This window comes from Furipterus horrens, unplaced genomic scaffold (genome assembly GCF_987537825.1).
Source record: "Furipterus horrens unplaced genomic scaffold, mFurHor1.1.pri manual_scaffold_5, whole genome shotgun sequence".
Taxonomy (NCBI): Eukaryota; Metazoa; Chordata; class Mammalia; order Chiroptera; family Furipteridae; genus Furipterus; species Furipterus horrens.
In genome coordinates, this window is record NW_028327175.1 from 111,227,428 (window position 1) to 111,246,788 (window position 19,361).

At 39.6% G+C, this 19,361-nt stretch overlaps 1 protein-coding gene across 2 annotated transcripts in view; it reads left to right on the top strand.

Moving 5' to 3' along the window:
* Positions 1-19,361, top strand: part of USP7 (ubiquitin specific peptidase 7) — a 63,098-nt gene that overhangs the window by 15,947 nt on the left and 27,790 nt on the right. Inside the window, exon 2 of one of the 2 annotated variants that reach the window (XM_090277025.1) lies at positions 13,676-13,780. In XM_090277025.1, coding sequence (XP_090133151.1) covers positions 13,676-13,780 — 105 coding nt within the window. Of the gene's footprint in view, positions 1-13,675; positions 13,781-14,670; positions 14,690-19,361 lie in introns of those variants that run through there. The other variant, XM_090277026.1, reaches the window with a different exon arrangement.

The window sequence follows — 19,361 nt, forward strand, 5'->3', positions numbered from 1 at the left end:
TACAACATGTAATCTTTTTAGAATGCCTTATTTCATTCAGAGCGTGCCTTTGAGAGTCATCCAAGTAAGGTGTATCAATAGTTTGTTCCTTTTTACTGTTGAGCAGTATTCCTTTGAATGAACATACCAGTTATTTATTCCTTCAGCCAATGAAGGACATCTGGGTTTTTCTAGTTTTTTTTCAGTTATATATAAAGCCACTATAAATATTCACATACAGGATTTTGTGTGTACATGAGTTTTCCTAGAGTAAGGTATGTTTAACTTTCTAAGAAACTCTCAAGCTATTTTCATGATTCCTGTACAATCTTGCATTTCTACCATCAGTGTACAAGCGATCCAGATGATCCACGTCCTTGCCAGCAATTGAAATTATCAGTATTTTTAATTTTAGATATCCTCATAGGTTTGGTATCTTAGTGTGGTTTTAATTTGCATGTATCTAATAGCTGATGGTTAAACGGGGCGGGGGGGTTGTGTTTTTTCTTCTTAATTTGCTAGCCCTCTTTGAAATATCTGTTCAAGTAGTGGGTTTTTTGTTTTTTGTTTTTTTTTTAATTACTAAGTTTTGAGACCTCTATATATTTGGGATACAAGTTATTTGTGAGATGGGTGAATGGCAATTATTTTCTCCAAATCTGTACTTTGTCTTTCTGTTCTCTTAACTGTGTCTTTCTGGAGCAAAACTTTTCATTTTTAATGAAGTTCATTGTATCAGTTTTTTTTATGGGTCTTGCTTTTATTGTTATGTCTAAGAATAATTTACCCCACCCTATTTATTTTCTTGTAAAGGTTTAGTTTTAAATTTTATATTTGCATCTGTGGTCCATTATGATTTAATATTTGTGTAAGGTATGAGAGTCTTTGTTTTGGTATGAATGTCCAATTTTCTTTTTCCACTGAATTGCTTATATCTTTGTCAAAAATCAAATAGTCACATTTATGTGGGTCTGTTTTTGGACTCTACTATTTCATTGGCTTTGTTATCTCTGCTAATGGAACACTGTCTTGATTACTGAAGCTTTATATAGTGCATTTTAAAATCAGGTAGTGAAATTCCTCAAACTGTCCTTAGTTTTCAAAGTTGTTAAACTTACTGCATTACCTTTACTTTTCCATATAAGTTTTTTTTTTTTTTTAATTTATTTATTTTTAGAGAGGGGAAAGGAGAAAGGGAGAGAAACATCACTGTATGGTTGCCTCTCTTGCGCCCCCAACTGGGGACCTGACGTGCAACCTAGTCATGTGCCCTGACTGGGAATCAAACCAACAACACTTGGTTCACAGGTCGACACTCAATCCACTGAGCCACAGCAGCCAGGTATATAAGTTTTAGATCAGCTTGTCTATAGGTATAAGGATTTCTGCTGGGATTTGATTGGGACTGTGTTCAGACATACAGGTTAACTTGAAGAGAATTGGCATCTTTCCTTTGAGTTTCCCAGTCCGTGAACATGGTATGTCTCCTGTACCAATGACTTTACCTCTTGATGTCCAGTTCTCACAGGGGACATTGCTAGTGCACCAAAGATGTTCAAGGTCTCTTACCGGTTTTTAGACTGAATGGTCCTCTCCTCCTCTAAAAAAAAAGAAAACTTTTTTTTTTTGCTACATCTGGGAAACTAGTCTTTCTCCCAGGAATTTTTAAATGATTTATTTGGCCACTAGTTTTTCATAATGTCTTGAATGGGGATGTTCCTTTAAAACCCAGGGTGAGTACCCTCAAAAGAAGGGTAAAACCTGAGCGGTAGTCTGCCTGCACCAACATGTTTAAAAAACAAACCAAAAACAACTTAGTTCTTTGTTCTAGGTTATTCTGTTTGCAGTTTTATTTAAATAAAGGAATTAATTTGAAATGGTTGTGTTTGACTAACTGTTAAAAGAGTTTTAATTAGCACAAGAGCTTGTTTAAAATCTTTCTACCTCTGACCTCACCTCCAGCCCCCAACTGCCTTGTTTTTAAAAATAGTTTTTAAGGAAAATCCAGGCATTTGAGAGAGGATGCTGTCTTTTGCCAAGGAGTAAACTGACCTTCCAGGTGATAAATTGTTTAGGTAATCCCTTTGTTCTGGGTTCTGTTCCAGCATTCCCATTCCCCTCCTAACTCCAAATAGACAGCTGGTGCACCCTCTTTTCCCTTCTCTGGTACAACTTCTAAGGGCTATTAAGGTGGTGTCATGCTTGGGTAATATTTTGGTTGCACCATGATTTGCTTTGCTTGTATGTGTGTATTTTTACTTTCAGACATTCACTGAAATATTCAAACAATATAACATGGAAGCTAGAAAGAAAGGCTCCATTCCTCAGAAGAGTAGACATCGTATCCTTAATGTATTATGGGTATTGCTCCAGTTCCATAACATGCAGGTTCATTCATTCTGTGAGGACATCCTTGTAATTTATTCAGTGGTTTCTTTATTGGTGGACATACCTCCTTATTACATATTTTTTGCTTTATTTAAAATACCTGAATTTAGAGTAAATAATTACACATAAGTCAGCATCATAGATGATTGAATTTTTAAAACACTAAATGTTCAATATTACTTTTAAAGAAATGCTGCAGAAAATGGACCATTTATAGATGACTGCTGCCTAATATGCACACCATTCACTATGTGGAGCTCTCAGAAATTTGTAATTCGTAGAACTATTTGTCCTCAGGAGAAATAGCCTGTTTCTGTTATGTTCTTGTGTCCTTTTTTTTTTTTTTTTCTTCCCCCAATAGGGCTTTATTGAGAGATAATTCATATACCTTGCAGTTCACTCATTTAAAGTGTATAGTTCAGTGGTTTTTAGTATTGTCCCAGAGTTGTGCAACCATCACCCCAATCAATTTTAGAAGATTTCTTATCACAGCAAAAAAGAAACTCCTGCACCACTTATCCGTCACCTCTCCAATCTCCCCATTCCCTGTCTACCTACTCCCCTTCAACTCTAGGCAACCACTGGTCAGCATTCCATCTCTTAAAGATTTGCTTCTTTTGGACATTTCCTATAAGTGGAATTATATGAGCCATAGATTGTGTGGCCCTTGGTATTAATGGGCACTTATGTTTTTAATTTTCCTCTGTAGAAAAGTACTTCAGTGTAAGAAATTTGCTTGTATCTTTGGGCATGTATGCTAATTTTCTTTGGAATAAATTTCTAGAAGTGACTTGTCTGAAGATACTTTTGGTTTTATTGAATACTGCCTTTGGGGGTGGGATAATTTGATTGTAAATTTACACTCTAACTAGCCATTTGACACCACCCATTTTGCAAGACCCTCAGTATCAATGGGCGTTTCCAGTATTTTTCACTGCTCATATGGTAGATGAAAAATGGTATCGTGTTAATTAGGGAAGTTGAGCTTATTATTAATCTTTTAGAATTTCTTATGAGTTTCTCTTCTTGTAGTTGGGTTGTTTCTCCTTAATTTTTAGGAACTCTGTATCTTCTGGGTTTTGATCTTTTGGCTATTATGTGTTACAAACATTTTCTACCTTCATCCTGTAGCTTCTGTGAAGATCTGTCTCTACCAGTTATACTGGGACTTCCTTTTCCACAGATGTCCTGCCCTCCACAGCTTAGCAGATAATGCTAGTTCTCTTTTTCTGTGGAACAAGGCCGGATGTGTTAAGAAAGCAATACAGGCATATTGTACTTAGAGTAAGCTCCACAGTTGTGCAGGATTGCACATCCCTCTCACTGCCCAGCCAGCATGATTGGCAGTTAGAGGATGACCCTTCAGGGAGCAGATGGTTTTTACATAATCAAGCCACACAGAAAGCCCCGAACAGTTTTATTTAAGGAACACAAATTTATACGTGGCATTCTTTGTGGCTTTATTTTCATACAACTAATTTAAATTGGGATTATTTTAGAATATAGAGCTGATGGTCAGGTTTCAATACGGAGGGTTTACTTTGGACCTTCAGGCTCTACTGCTTAGTATCTGGGCAGGCACTGACTTCAGGCCCTTTGGTGGTAGAACAGGACTGCCACCTGGAAGTGGGCTCCCAGCTAGTTTAATGGGAGATGCTACAAACCAAATCATGTAAAAATTATAAAAGTAACAAAGCCAGAACTTTAGTTGTGGCACTGAATAAGCCATAATTCATTGCTAATATGACCAAAGGAGTTCATAGAGCTACTGGAAGCTGCCTGACTACCTGGCAAGCTAGCTCTGAGGGACACCCACATCCTCTGCATAACAGCAAGGTTTTTTAATCATCCTGTGGTGATTAGGACAGGCTTGACCAGATAGGTGTATGGGGTTGACAGCCACAGTCCAAACACTGGGACCATCTTAGCCCTGACCAACCACAGAGCTGTTTTTTGAGCAGTGCTTTCAAGCCCATAGTGGTTTTCTTTTTCTTTTAAAATTTTTATGGAATTTAGTGGTTAATACAATTGTAAGAGTTTCAGGAGGTTCAATTCTATAACACATCATTTATATTTTATATTGTGTGTTCACCACCCAAAGTCAAGTCTCCTTTCGCCACATTTTATCACCCCGTTACCATTTTCTACCTCCTCAGTGGTGGCTTTCTGTTCATTTGGTGGGAGGCACACGCCCAGAAGGGACATTTGGAAATTATATTTAGAGTACTTAACATGGCCTTCAAGGCCCTTTGCAGCCTTGGTCCTGCCCACCTTTTGTGTAAACCTCATCTCCCATCTTCTCTCTTGCCACTCTATCTAGAATGTGCTTCTCTAGGATCTCTGCCTAGCTGGCTCCTTTTCATTTGTGGTTTAGACCTGGATGTTGCCTTCTTCTATCATGGCTGATGGTTTGCCTCCAAGCCCTGTCGCTCTGTCAGTACTGGTTTCCCCATTGCAATTGTCCCCTCTTGTCTTCTCCCATAAGAAAGTAAGCTCCAGGAAACCTGGGAGCTTATCTGTCTGTTCCCTCCTGGGCCCCAGGACCAACCCAGCTCTTGGCCCACACCAGGCGCTTTATAAGCAGGTTGACTAACTTCTGAGAGAAGAGTGTGGGCTTTGCTCAGCTCTGGCCAGAAATGAGTGACTTTACCTCCCAAGTTATTCCTGTCTGAGAAAGACATGTTAGAACTGATTAGAATACCTTCATTGTTGTTACTGTAATTGCAGGCAAGTCAGGCATGTCTACTATTTAGGGGGATGCTTGAAGTGCTGAAATGGAATGATAATGGATTAGAAATGATCTTTTTGAAGTTAGGACCACATTCAGATGTTGACTGCTTCTGGAACGTTTCGCTTTACTAGTCAGGCATGGAGGGAGTGAGGGCTGGAAAGCATTTTTGTTTCCTCAGGGCTACTGGACAGTGTGGTGTTTGTGATTGGGAGGGTGAGCTTGTTGGCCAACAGGGACCATGGTGCCTAATTGGCTCCTCCTCCTCCCCACTTGCCGTGAGGGTGGTAGACTTTGGGAGCCACTGAGTCTTGGAAGGGAGAAAAGACTGATTGTCAGACCTGGGGTGAGAACAGAGTAATTCAGACCTGTCAGTCATCAACCATGTTTGTATCCTTGTAAGAACTTCAGTCTCTGGTTACCTCCAGGTTCTGTCCAAGGACTGACTATTCCATGGTCTAGTCTGATGCCCAGCGTTGCTGTAGTTGACCCAACAGTTACTGAGTTTTCCCACAGAACTGTATGTTTTCTTTGAGTGTCAGGAAGTCATTTCTCTGTCCTCAGGAGGCTCTGGTTTCTTTGGGAGTGTGGCAGTTCCCAGCCTCATGTCTCTCATGACTGCCCATCTCCCTGGTTGCTCTGTCCCTGATGTGCCCTGTCTCTTTCAGATGCCCTCCCTTTATAACTGGCTCAAAGGCTGCACCCTGCTTCTCAGTGATACTGAGTACACACCTTCTGTCTCGGTGGTTTGTCAGCTGCCTTTTCACTCCTTGGTGAGTTTGGAACTAGGTACCATACATTGAGGATTCGTTCTGGGCCAAAAGTCAGGAAATTGATTGTATTTGAATGCCTTCAAATAATAGTAATGGAACTGTGCATCAGAGCTGGAAGCATTCTCTTGAATAATATGTGAACTTTGAAGGTGGCTTTTGTGATTTAGCTGTTCAGAGCCATTTGGTAGTGTTCTGGTTCTTAAGTGCATTGTTGATAAATGCTATTGGAAAGAGCACGGCAAACTACTTGTGAGGACCAGACCTGTTTGAGAAAGAAGGACCTGGTTACAAATGGTGCAGCATAGCAAAAATCGTAGTACCGAGCTGTTTGCTGTGCATCATGCAAGTGGCACCTCCCCCCATCCCCCCAAGACAAACAAACTGGAAATAGTCTTTCTGTAAGGGAATGGTTGAGTAAATCATGACAGTGTTATGGTGCTATTCAAAATTAAATCCATGTACAAATTTATGCATGTGTGTATGTAAACTCGTTCAAGATAGCTGTAATTTATCCATGTAGTGTGTGATTAGTGAAACCATTTTTCTGTTTCTGAAAAAAAATTGCAGGCACCTTGTGCATATATGTCTGTTTGTGAACATTGAGAAAGCCTGGCGCGGTTCAGTGGATTGAGCACCGGCCTGCGGGCCAAAAGGTTGCCAGTTCAATTCCCAGTCAGGGCACAAGCCTGGGTTTTGGGCCAGGTCCCCAGTTGGGGGCGTGTGAGAAGCAACCAATCGCTGTTTCTCTCACACATCATGTTTCTCTCCCTCTCTTTCTCCCTCCTTTCCTCTCTCTCTACAAATAAATAAATAAAATCTTAACAATAAAAAACTAAAAAAAAAAAAAAAAGAAAGCCTGGAAGGTGACACATCAAACAGTGTCTTCCTACACATTAGACTCAGAGTGGGGAAGGTCATTCCCTGATGCATCTCTGTACCTCTTGCCTTGCTACTATGAGCATTTCATTCTTTAAAATCCAAAGGTAAAACGTAAGTATGAAACCAGGACCTCTACAGAAATATTTATAGCAGCTTTACTCATACCATTCCCAAATTGGAAACAGCCCAGATGTTCGCAATGTAAGTCTCAAGGGAGTTATACTGAGTGTCAAAGACCTTTCAAAAGGTTACATACCTATGTTTTTTTCTGCAATTCATTGATGTGACAAATTATGGGTATGGAGATAAGTCATTGCCAGGGGTTATTGGGGGATATGGCGCACACAAGGGACATGGGTGTGACTATGACATTGCACTCTGAGTGTCCTTGTGTTGGGACTGTTGAGTATTGACTGTGATGGACACACAAACCTACACAAGTCATAAAATGAGAGCAAGTGAATAGGAAATAGGATTAGTATATTGATTGTGTCAACATCAATATCCTGGTTGTGATATATTGTACTATATTTTGCAAAATTGTGCTCTTGGGGAAAATTGGGTAAAGGAAAAGGGATCTCTCTCTCTCTCTTTTTTTTTTCACTAAGGCAGAAATGTTTTTTTAAAGATCTTATTTACTTTTTAGAGAAGGGAGGGAGAAAGAGAGGGAGAGAAACATTGATGTGCGATAAATACATCGATAGGTTGCCTCTTCTTACACATCACCAACTGGGGACCAGGCCCACAGCCCAGGCATGTGCCCTGACTGGGAATTGAACCAGCAACCTTTTGTTTCACAAGCCAGCACTCAATCCACTGATCCACACCAGTCAGGGCTCTGTTATTTTTCTATATTAATTGTGAATCTGCAGCTATCACAATGAGTGATAATCTCATTGTGGGGAGGATATAGTAGAACTTGTACAGGACTACAGGTTATACTGAGAGTAGACATTTATCCATAGAATTAAGAACCTCAGCCTTCTCACAGCATCATGCCTCTGTGCTTAGGACTTTTCTCATTTTTATTTTTTCTGATTCATGCCTCTGGAAACATTTGGCTGACCCATCTAACTTGTACTATATAAGGAGTGAGCATGCCTCCTTGAGGAAAGGGCTGAAAGGGCCAAATGGGTAGATAGTATCATAATGAGTTACGCAGAGAAAGAGCAGAAGCCCCATAGCCTTATAGTCCTGGGTTTCTTCTGTGGCATTGCCCTCATCCCAGCTGTGACCCTGATCTGGTGACATAATCTCTTTTAAGCCCAAGGGTCCATCTAGAAATGGGAAAGCATCCCACTCTGCCTCACCCCAGTGCTGCTCCTGCACAGGCACAGACACAGGCTCTCCTCCCCAGCAGCCCCCCTGAAGAGCTCTGCTCTGTGCCCCTGCCTAGGCATCTGTGTGGAAAGCTTTTCATGTCTCAGCTCTGATGCTTCCCTTTTTATTCATTTATTCATTCGAATTTATTGGGGTAACATTGGTTAATGAAACCATACAGGTTTCAAGTGTATAGTCCCATAAGACATCATCTGCATACTGCATCATGTGCTCACCATCCAAAGTCAAGTCTCTTTCTGTTTTTTTCCTCCTTTTAATTTTGAGAATTTCAGTCATGCTTATGTGGATGAGTCATGTTGAAGTTTTTCACATATAAATTTAATATTATGTTTCTTCTTGGGCTTGAGGGTTTGCTCTCTTGTCTTTTAAAAATAAACACTAGCTATGCCTGGGTAGTTCAGTTGGTTGGGGCATCTTGATGTGCCAGGGTTGCGGGTTGCATGCCTGGTCAGGGCACATGAAAGAATCAGCCAGTGAGCCCTGGCTGGTGGTGGCTCAGTGGGTTGGAGCATTGTCCTTTAGACTTAAGGGACATGGGTTCGATTCCCAGTCAGGACACATATCCAGTTTGCCAGTTCCATCCCCAGGCCAGGCATGGCCCAGGCACATAAAAGAAGGCAACCAATTGGAAACCCTTGGGTGAGGGGTTTTTTTTGTTTGTTTGTTTTTAAAGAAGCAATGAATGCATAAATAAGTGGAACAACAAATGGATGTTTTTCTGTCTCTCTCTAAATCAGTAAAAAAAATTTTTTTAAGTAAACTTTGACTTAATTGTGGATTCACTTTAGATTTATAGGAATGTTTGAAAGCTAGTGTGGCTTGTTCCCATGTGCCCCTTGCTAGGTTTCTCATTGTTAAAAACTTAAATCAGCTAAAGAACTAGTAACCAGGTTTCCCCCTGCCCCCTTAACATTCTCTTTCTGCTTTTGGACTATTTTTCCTCTTTAAAAAACTGTTATTGGACAATGATTTATTTAAAATATCCTAAATACTTAGAAAAATAAATCAGGTATCATTTCTGTTTTTCAAGTGTCAAACTCTTTGCCATAGAAAATAAAAAGAACTTTTATAAATAAATGTTACAGTTAAGCTACATCAAGTTTGATAACTGCACACCATTTTCTTTTGTGGTTGTGTTTTAGTGCTTTACATAAATTTCCAAGACTACTTCTTTGAAATGTACAGGTTCATAATAATATATGCATGAACCATATACACATTTTACATAGGAATGGTCTTGTTAAATACACATATAAAGAACCCAACATAGCGTTGTGCCCTAAAGGCCACCCCATAGAACCGGATACTTGGCCTTTTGAAGGTATTTAAATTATTGAAGTTGCTTGAATCTGTTTCTGATCCTAATTTTGTGGGAGCTTTAAAAAAGGAATGTTGAGGTATAGAGTTCTTAGAGATTCTATGCAGTCACTCTGATGTGGATGAGAGAACCTCCCCTCCCCCAATCCCAGCAGATTCTGCTGCAGAGCCATGCAGACATGGCCGGGTACCATAGGCTTGGACAAGAACGTGACTCAGGAGGTATATTGGGGTCTTTATGCTGCTTGATGGGTTTCCAGAACCAATACTATTTCTCAACTGTTTTCCTGAAATATATTTGGGATTGCCTGTTAAGACAGGAATATGCAGAAAAATACCAGTGTTCTATTTTACTTTGATAACCTGTTTTATGTGCTGGGAGAGAGATGAAAGGAGGAAGACCATGCAGAAGTGTGGAGGAGGGGAGCGACATGGGTGAGGTGTTTGACTTGGAATTCAGGGTGAACTGGTAGAGTTGAGATTAAGCTGTCCAGTTAAAGACTCGGCTTGACCAATTCAGGGACTATAAATTGGTAATCTGTATTTTGTCATGTTGGTTTTGCTCCCTGGGTTGTGTCAGTGGTTAGGAAATTTGAGGACTCTAGGGGGATGAGTGGAGAGTTAATCTGAGACATGGCCAGTTCTTTGTGTACCAGGATCTTTGTGGAGGGCTGTGAAGTTTTATTATGGTTTTTGGTTTCCGCAACCCAAGACTTTTTGAGAGAAGTTTGAGAAAGAAATCTTTATGAAGTGAAAGAAAATGTTAAAGCCACAAATTGGAATAATCTTTTATCTGTTAGCTCATGCAGGAGTGAGATTCAGGTGCTTGCTTAGTGTTGCATCATTTCCATATCAATTGGCCATGTTCTTTGGGTTAGTATTTCTGTTATGACATCACAAATGAGTCAGCGGGAAAGGAAAGCTGGACAGAAGCATAGGCATCTTAACTAAGAGAGGAGGTATAGAGGATTAGTAATTAGCCAACATAGTCTTTTGTGTGTTTCTAAAGTCACTCTTTATAAAAAGGTATTTGTACCTTTTTACATACATATTAAAATTATTATTCTGATACTTACCACAAGGTCTCTTGTCAAAAAGGCTTACCAGTCATGAATAATGGAAATGAACTTCTGTTGTTTTTCTGAGTGTCGTGTACATAGTTTATAGTTTGCATTGATAATTGCTTTTTTTTCACCCTGCAGATATTTGACCTATTGACATTTTGTCCTCTTTTTTTTTTTTTTTTTTTCTTTTGAGGCATTCCATATTGTCAGACATTTGCCAAATATGTCTTCAGTCTTATCTGAGATTATTTTGTATCAGAAAATTAGCATTGTTTATATTAGCCAAAGGAGAGTTGACACACCTGGGAAAATTCCAGCTAGATGGTACATAAAATTCAGGAACAGGATTACTGTATACTGCGACAATGTATGTACACACCAACTTTGTACTCTTCGATAATAAAGAAGGTGGTGGTCTGTTTTTGTTTTTTTGTTTGAGAGAGGGGAAGGGAGGAAGAAAGAGAGGGAGAGAAGAAACATCCGTATGCAAGAAATACATCAATCAGTTGCTTCTTGCACGCCCGGAACCAGGGACCTGGCCAGCAGCCCAGGCATGTGACTTGACTGGGAATTGAACCGGTGACCCTTCGGTTCTCAGGCCAGCATTCAATCCACTGAGCCACACCAAACAGGGCAGAAGGCACTGTTATTTATGCTTTACGATATTTCTGGAAGCCTAAGACAGACTTTTTGTAGGTATTGGGAACTTTCATCATTTAATTCTGGTCCAGGGATTTACTGTCTTAATTAAAATTTTAATCCTCTTGTTGAACTAACTCATTTATGAGGAGCTTTTTAAAACTGGATATTCAGTCCCTCAGGAGCTAGACTTAAGTTGCCAAATTTTCCTAAAGGTCCCATGGTACTTGTTCAGGAGCTTCATGGAGCCTGTTTTTGGCCTGGTTTTTCATGTAGTTAGTTGATGGTCCAACCAGGGACATTGTGCCATTTCACAGCCATTGGTCTTGACCACCCTCTCCATGCTTACGAAGGGTGGAAAAGAGCAAAGTGGACAATCCCAGTAGCAATGTGTACCTTGCTGTGTAAAAGATGGGGTTTTGCTCAGGAGAACCCTGTTCAGCCATAGAACTCTACCTGCATTGCCTTCTGGGGCCAATTGCAGAGAAATCTTCATTAACATTAGAACCGGATCTTTCATTTCATAAAATAATAGGTTTTCTTCATTCACCACATTTAAGTTAATTCTGCTGAAAACCTGTGGTCCAATTTATTCATTTTTCCATTCTACACAATAAGGTGTTGTGGGTGGTGATCCATAAGATCTCTTGAATTGATTTTGACGTTTATTACTACTGTAATTTGTGGTGAAAAAGTAGTCTGTACCTCAGATCACCAAAACAAACCTTTAAAGATTCTTGCAGCAATAGTCTGAGTTCACTTGGATCTCAGAATCTTTAGAATTATGGATCAGGCAAGTTATGACTTGACACAATTTAGACTGCTTACATTTACATAACATCCTAATTTTAGGAGCAGTGCTTTTGTTTTGTGCACAGAAAATTATTTATTTGTCATTTTTGCATTTGTGCATTATAAGCCCTATTTTAAAGGAATTACAGTATGACAGATTTAAACCAAGGAACTAAATTAAAGTACCAGGCATGCATCGAGCAAATTACTTTTAAGATTTAGAGTACATTCTCATGCTGTGAATGTGTATATATGGTGAATAGTCTTCTGCTTTTATAGAACCTCTTTAATAGGTCCTGTGTATCCTCTCAGTATTTGTTTATTCATATAATATAAAGGAAAATAACAATTTATATATTCTTATTTTAGCATACTTTATCTCTTATAACAAAGGTTGCATTTATTGCTTGGTGTCCTAATTTTTTCAACTTAACATGACTTAGAAATTATCCCATTTGGTGCATTAAAAAAAAAACTGCTGCATAATAGTCCATATGGACTGTTTGCCACTTATTTCATAGGCCTTCCCAGGGATTTTCTTTTATCATAATTTATGAGGGTAGATGTGGATGAAACAAATTTCAGTCAAGCATGGTACCTGGTTCTTCATTGCCTTTTAAACACATATAGTTTAGAGTTTGATCTATTTAAGCAATGGTAAAAAGAATTTCTCCTTGCCATATTTTCCTCCCCCAATTTATCTGTCAGGGTGTGGGGGTTGAGGGGCCAGTTTAGGAAATATATATGATTATTTTTAAAAATAACTTAACACATTGTTAAGTGTATATATTGATATTTAATAAAAGTAGTATTAAGATCAGAAATGGTCTGTCTAAACGTAGGTGGTAATAGTGGTTTTGTTTTGTGTTTTTGTTTTGGCTTCCAAGGATTTCTAAGGTGTCTGTGTGAAAGATGCTTAAAAAGGACAAAGTGCAGTTTATATTCACAAATTATGTGAGAGATGTAACCTGATGATTTGGGGTTTGGCGGTATGGAGGGTGCTATCCGTGGTGCTGAAACCGACTGAACACTGGAAAGGCTCTGAAATGTTGTAGGTCAGGGGCACACCTATGTAGCTATTTTTAAAACCACATCTACTGTTTGTAGCTGAGACTCTTTTAATTGCTACCGAAGAGTCTGATGCCCCAGGGAAAGCTGTGTAGTGCTCAGGCACCACAGGGGCCAGCATTAGCTACAGTGAGCTGTTCTGATACCTGGAAGAAGGAAAGGATCTAAGAATGTGAAGCATGGCTCTCTTGGCCAGTAGAGACTATTTAAATCCTGTCTTGCCAGTTTTTTTGTTTGTTTGTTTTTGTTTTTAAATCACGGACCTATGCCAGTGTAAGAAGATTGTTTTTAAATTAATGAGTGAAATAGTGATGAGAATGTTACAGTTGGAATTTACACCTTATGTTTGCCAGTCATTGCCTAAAAGTTTTCTTTGAAGATTTTATTTATTTATTTTTAGTAAATCCTCAATATTTTCTCTAGGATTGACTGAGTTTGAATGAGTAGGAAACCTACTTCAAAATAAATATCATTGCATGTGGAGCGGATTGTTGTGTTAAGTGTTCAAGTACACATAACATTTTGGTATCAGCCCAAGTTTATATTTAGTAAATATACTAGAAGTACCTTTTGGGTTAGAGTGCATTTGTTTTAGCACAGTTGGAACTTATTAATGCCTAGAAATAATCAAAAGTACTGAATATTTTTGTTTATTTACTCCAAGCCGTGAAGGTAAAAACCATGGAATTTCTTTGTTTTCTTTAAAGCTGGAGATACAGATGACCCACCAAGAATTATTCAAAATCCTGTTATCAATGGGAATGTAGCCATGAGTGATGGGCACAACAACACAGAAGAAGATATGGAGGATGGTAAGTATGTGTGGCTTACTTACTTTCATGGGGCAGAAAACTTTCAGAAATACAAAGTGATGTGATGAGTATTTCTTCCTCAAGTACTTCTGAGTTTCTTAAGAGCAGCTAGTTTTTTAGGAGGTTGTATTTGAAGAAAAATTAGCCTGTTTTGTTGTTGAATTTCAAGACTACTTAAAATTTCAAGGTAAGTTGATTCTCCCCAGCCTAGGTGAGAAGGTTTAAATACAGAAGTTTATAATAGATGGGTATTTACTCAGGTCTGCAATTTTCCAGCCACTTTTAGTATTCAGAATAAGTTACATGTTACTCTCCTTTTCTTCTTGTTTGCAGCAAGATACCTCTAGACATTGGAACTTGGCTTTCCATTGCATTCTTATCGTAGTGTGTATATCAGTTGTCTGTATCCCACTTCTGTTAGGTATGAAATCAGACCGAGCTTTGGGCTTCACTCTCCCACACTAATTTTTGGTCTTTACCTTCTATGCAAAAAACATATGCATATGTACATGCATGGCCATTTTGTGCCTAGGGAATCACTTTCTCTTGAGGCAGCTTCTTCCTTGTAATTTATTAGATTATGTGACCTGTACATTTGCAAGGTCAAAATCATGAGCAGGTAGCAGCCAGTAATCGCTTTATGCAGCCCCTGGAATCTTGCAGTATAATATGAAACCATGTTCTGTCAAAAGCATGTCCATCAATCCTCATGAGGGTTGTGTCCTTCCCAGGGGTGTAACGGGGCAGTTGAAAGAAACCTCATCAGCCACGGGCTGCACCACCAGAAGGACTGCTGTTCAGACCTCCTGCCAAAAGTTCAGCCTCCATGAGAAACTGCAGCCGTAGTTGAGAGTTCTCTCACAGTGCGGTTTACCCCCTGGCAGCTGGCTGAGGCAATATCTGAGGAAGGTAAAGAGGCGTGGTTTAAACCCCGCTGCTTTGTTACCTGTGGAGTGTGCTTTCCACTCTAGACCAAGGGCAACGGTGTGGGTGTGTGGTCTTTTTGGTTGTTGGGCTCTTGGTTTTATTTTAGACACCGAAGATGCCAAAAGTGATTCAGAGAATGTAGTGGGAAGGCACAGTCAGGTCTCGTGTGCCAGGTTTGAGTTAAGGATCAATTCTAACTACTTATGGAGCAGTAGCTGTCCCAACCCAGTTGCAGTCTTCTCAGTCTAGTTCCTACAGAGCAATTTCATACTGATATTTCCCTTTGTGTTTTTAGGGGGGAGGGCTTGGGAGAAGGCACAAGTGCAGATAAAAGGGCAGGCTGTCTCATCCTCGGCTGTTGCTTTTTCGGGTGGGTCATTCTTTGTTGTAGGGAGCTGTCCCATGCATTATAGGATGCCAGTGTTATCCCACCCTTATCCCCTCCCCGCCACCCCCCCAGTTGTGACAGCCAAATACCTAGACACTGCCTGATGTCTGTCTCTTGGGAGCCGGAATTGCCTCCTTTGTGAACCACTGTTATAAGATCATAATGCATATAAAATCCCTTTTCTCTCGAGGCAGTTCTGCTAAATTATTAGTAGTAAATAATGGTGCTGAACCACAGAACCTAAAAGTGGAAATGTTCCTGTTGTGAATCACCAAATGGAAAAAGCATCTTATAGGAGAAAGTAGAGTGGTGTTCAATAGCACTTTCTTCCTGGTTTGGATTTTAGGTGCCTTTTGAAAGGCCCAGGATTAAGAGAGTAAAAAGGTCATTTTCGTTTGCTGGCAGAGGGGGTGGGAGGGAGGTGGTTCTGGTTCTAGGAGTAGAAGTCTTCCTTACTTTAGGGCAGCATTATTGCAGCCGTGATGTGTATTTCAAAAACTCTTGCAGGACTTAAGTGTGTTTCGAATCTAGGAAATTTGAGGAGTGCTAGGTTAAACAAGTTTCTGTATTATAGTATTTCTCTGAGCCACCAGTTTCTGAACATCTTTCTCCAAAAGACTTTTTGTTAATGACCCCCCCAAGACTCTGAATTTTAGAACTCCCCTTTTCCTCAATCTCCTTTTAACATCTTATTCTGGAAAACACTGGATTATAATGATCAGTGCCCTAACTGCAGAGAGGCCTTAATAGGGTATGTTTCCTCTAGAACAATTAAATAGCTAAATAGCTAAATAGCTAATAGCACAGATTAGAAAGATGTTTGTGAGTTAGAGAGCATTACAAATTCTGTTAAAATAGAATTATGGGCAAGTATTCAAAATCATTTTCTAGTTGTGCCTACTTACTCTACTTTGATTTTAATTTCTTACTGTTTTTCTTGGGGTGACCATGAAAAGTTTTAGAGCAGATGCAGCCTCTGCAGATCTCTAGATGGATCTAGATTGAGATTGTTGGTACCCAAGAAACAAAAATAGTTTCTGGGAATTAACTAGGACTTGTGAAGACTTGTATTCAAATGAACAATTGAGGTTTGATAAAATTAATTGCAAGGGTGCCTTTTGGGAAAACTTCAGGCCAACCTTTCTGATTCAGAAAACCAAAGTATTATATCTTCCTATGCTTCATGCAGCTGAACCCCAATCTAGTACGTTGGCCTTTGCCATGTGAAGATAAGATTGTTGTAAGAATGGGCGCAGGTAGCTGTGGACTATTATTAGAAGCTGCTGCTTCTCTTTGGGTACAGGATGGGAAGGTAGTGGGTTGTCCAGGTTTCTGACTGAGAAGGTATGATGACAGCAATTAACACAGGCTCCGTCATCCTATTGTTTACAATAAAAAGATGCATGGAGTAATGAAATAGGTGCTCTGTGGTATCGTGGCAGGTTAGAGTTTCTGTTTGGTTGAAATGCTAATACTGAAGGATATGGAGTATCCTTCATAATCCCATGTACACTCCTTTTTAAGACATTTTTAATTTTGAAGTAATTACAGACACAGGAAGTTGCAAAAATAGTACATAGGATCCTGGGTATCTTTCACCTATTTTCTTGGACAAAGACTTATTATATTAGCCTCTTGTAATTCCTCATAGGGGGATATCGGGCCATCCTTATTTGCCATAGATGGGTTTCAAGTCAGCGTCTCTTTTTTTGTAGACTCTTCTATTTTGACCTTTTTGTATTTAATATAATTTTTAATTATTCAATTAATATAAAGAATTTCCAGCCATAGGGTGAGATTTCTATTTACATGAAATCTCATGGTAAATTGCCTGATAGCGTGTTTCATGCTATAAGTCTGTTATAGGATGTGCCTTCAATGTGAGGCAGAATCTCACATCTAGTGTATAATTCAACGAGTGTGAACTGAGTACTGTGGGCCAGAGTGACACCAGACTCAGGGCATTGAGCTTCTGCCTCTGCTTCTGCCTGCCATCTTGTGGACCCAGTGCCACACTGACTTCACCATTGTTTGGTCCTATTTAATATTTAAAGATTAATTTAGAAATTTGACTAAAGTTTGGCGTGGAAGAACAGCAAAGCATTTATAATATGTATCAAACATTTTTTTTAAAAGATTTTATTTATTTCTAGAGAGAGGGGCAAGGGAGGGAGAAAGAGAGGGAGAGGAATGTGGGCCAGTTGCCTCTCTTACACCCCCAACCAGCACCTGGCTCGCAACCCAGGCATATGCTGTGACTGGGAATCCTTCCGGTTTATAAGCTGGTGCTTCACGGAGCCACATCAGTTGGGCCTTTTTTCTTTTTTCTTTTTAGAGATTTTACTTATTTACTTTAAGAGGTGAAGGAAGGGGGAATTATCCATTTTTATCTATATAAAATTAATCCTGTGAAGAGCTGAATTGTATCTGAAAACAAAATAGAATTAGAAGAGAGGCAGGACCCTGCAACTCTGTATTCTTTAGATCCCAGGAGTTAGAGTCCTGGGGTGATTTTCACTTGGTTCCTTTCAGTTCTTCGATCACTGTGGAGCAAGCCAGTTTTATTGGGGACTGTGTTTGGCAGAGTGTTAAAATGGCATTCTCCAAATTAGAGGCAGAGTCATTGTGCTTAGTGTTCACAAATCTTGGGTATTGAAACCCCAGTGGTCACTTTGTAAAACACGTTAGATAAGATGAGCCACTTAACTTCAGTTTCCTCGTTTATAAATTGAGAATTAAGTAATAGCTTCCTTTGCCTACCTTGCAGGATTTAAATGCCACTCAGATGTGATCTGTGTGTCTATGAAAAAGTGGCATACTTTTCTCCTAAGCCTTTCTAGATATCATTCTCTTAAGTTTCTTGCCTTTTCGGTGGACTTTTATTTTCCCTTACCGGGATTAGGGTTGCCTGCCACCGGGATAGGCTAAAATATAGAATGCACATCTTAGATGTGACTCACCCCGGCTCAGTTAATCTCCTTTCAAATGGCTTCTCTGTAAACTGCCGAGCAGTGTTACATGTAGGGAAAAAAAATTAGGGATTTAAGAAAATGTTTAAAAGAAGGTATAAACACTGTCACACATACTTTGGGTTTTTCTTTCTTTGGTGAAGAATATTGCCCTCTCATGAGGACTGATGGACATGTTTTACTAAGAACAAATTCAGTTAGTCACAAATTAAGCAGTTTGTATATGCTGAGAAGTCGGCATCCTGAGCACTCTGCTGTCTCCACAGTTTGGAAACTGAAGGATGAAGGAAGGGAGTGTGCTCTTAACATGTTATTCTTCCCCTAAGCCTCCAGCCTCATTGGGTATCTCAGGAGCCTGGGGGACAGGATGTCAAAAAAGCACCTGATTCTTAAAAAACCTTCCAGGCTCCTTCTATTCTGTAGACCAAATTGTGGCTCTTCAAGGTGTGGCCCTTGGTCCCCTGCCTGTCTGTGAACTGTTCCCAGTCTGCAAAGAGATAGATACAGAAAGCAAGAGAAAGCATTTAGAAATGTGTACCTTGCTGTGGCAGTTTTATGATGTTTTATTATGAAGTCCTGGCAGTGACCAGTGGGTGGGGTGGCCTTGGGAGGACCACTTCATCTCATGAGGAGTCTGACAAGCATCAGTATGGACACTGCTGGGTTTGTAAAAGCTAATCCGGACCTGTGTCACTTGTAAATGAATACCCACCATCAGTAAAAGGTGGAATTCTGAAGTACGAGACATTAGTTGAAAGTCTTCTAAAAGGCATTATATCAGCAGGTTCCTTTTTATTGGAGAAAACCGTAATTCTTAAATTGGCCTTCAGTCTCATTGAGTAATAAAGAATACCAGTTTCTTTTTGTATTTTAAAAGTTTTTCTCCCTAAGGAGTCCAGTCTGGTGTTCCACAATAATTGTGAACTAATGAAGTTAACCTTTTTTTTTAGGCTAACTTCATAGCACTCTTTTTGTGTCTAAACAGTGCTGCGCTTCTTTGGGAATGGTCGTTTCCCACTCCTCACTGAAAGGCCTCCTGTGTTTTTGCAGTTTCGGTGACCCCTTCATTTTTTTTCTTCTCAGCTCAGCCCAAGTCTCAGACCTTTCTCTTTTCATCTACAAGTCCTGTCCTTGAACAAATGTTACATGTTTCATCCCTTTTCTCCAAAGCCCCGTCATGCACTAGGGATTATGTGGGAATTAAGATAGAGTAGAACAGATGTTCTTACCACACTAACTTCTTTTACATCTAGGAGGGAAGGCAGGTGTGTGTGTTCTGTGGGGTTTCATTCACACA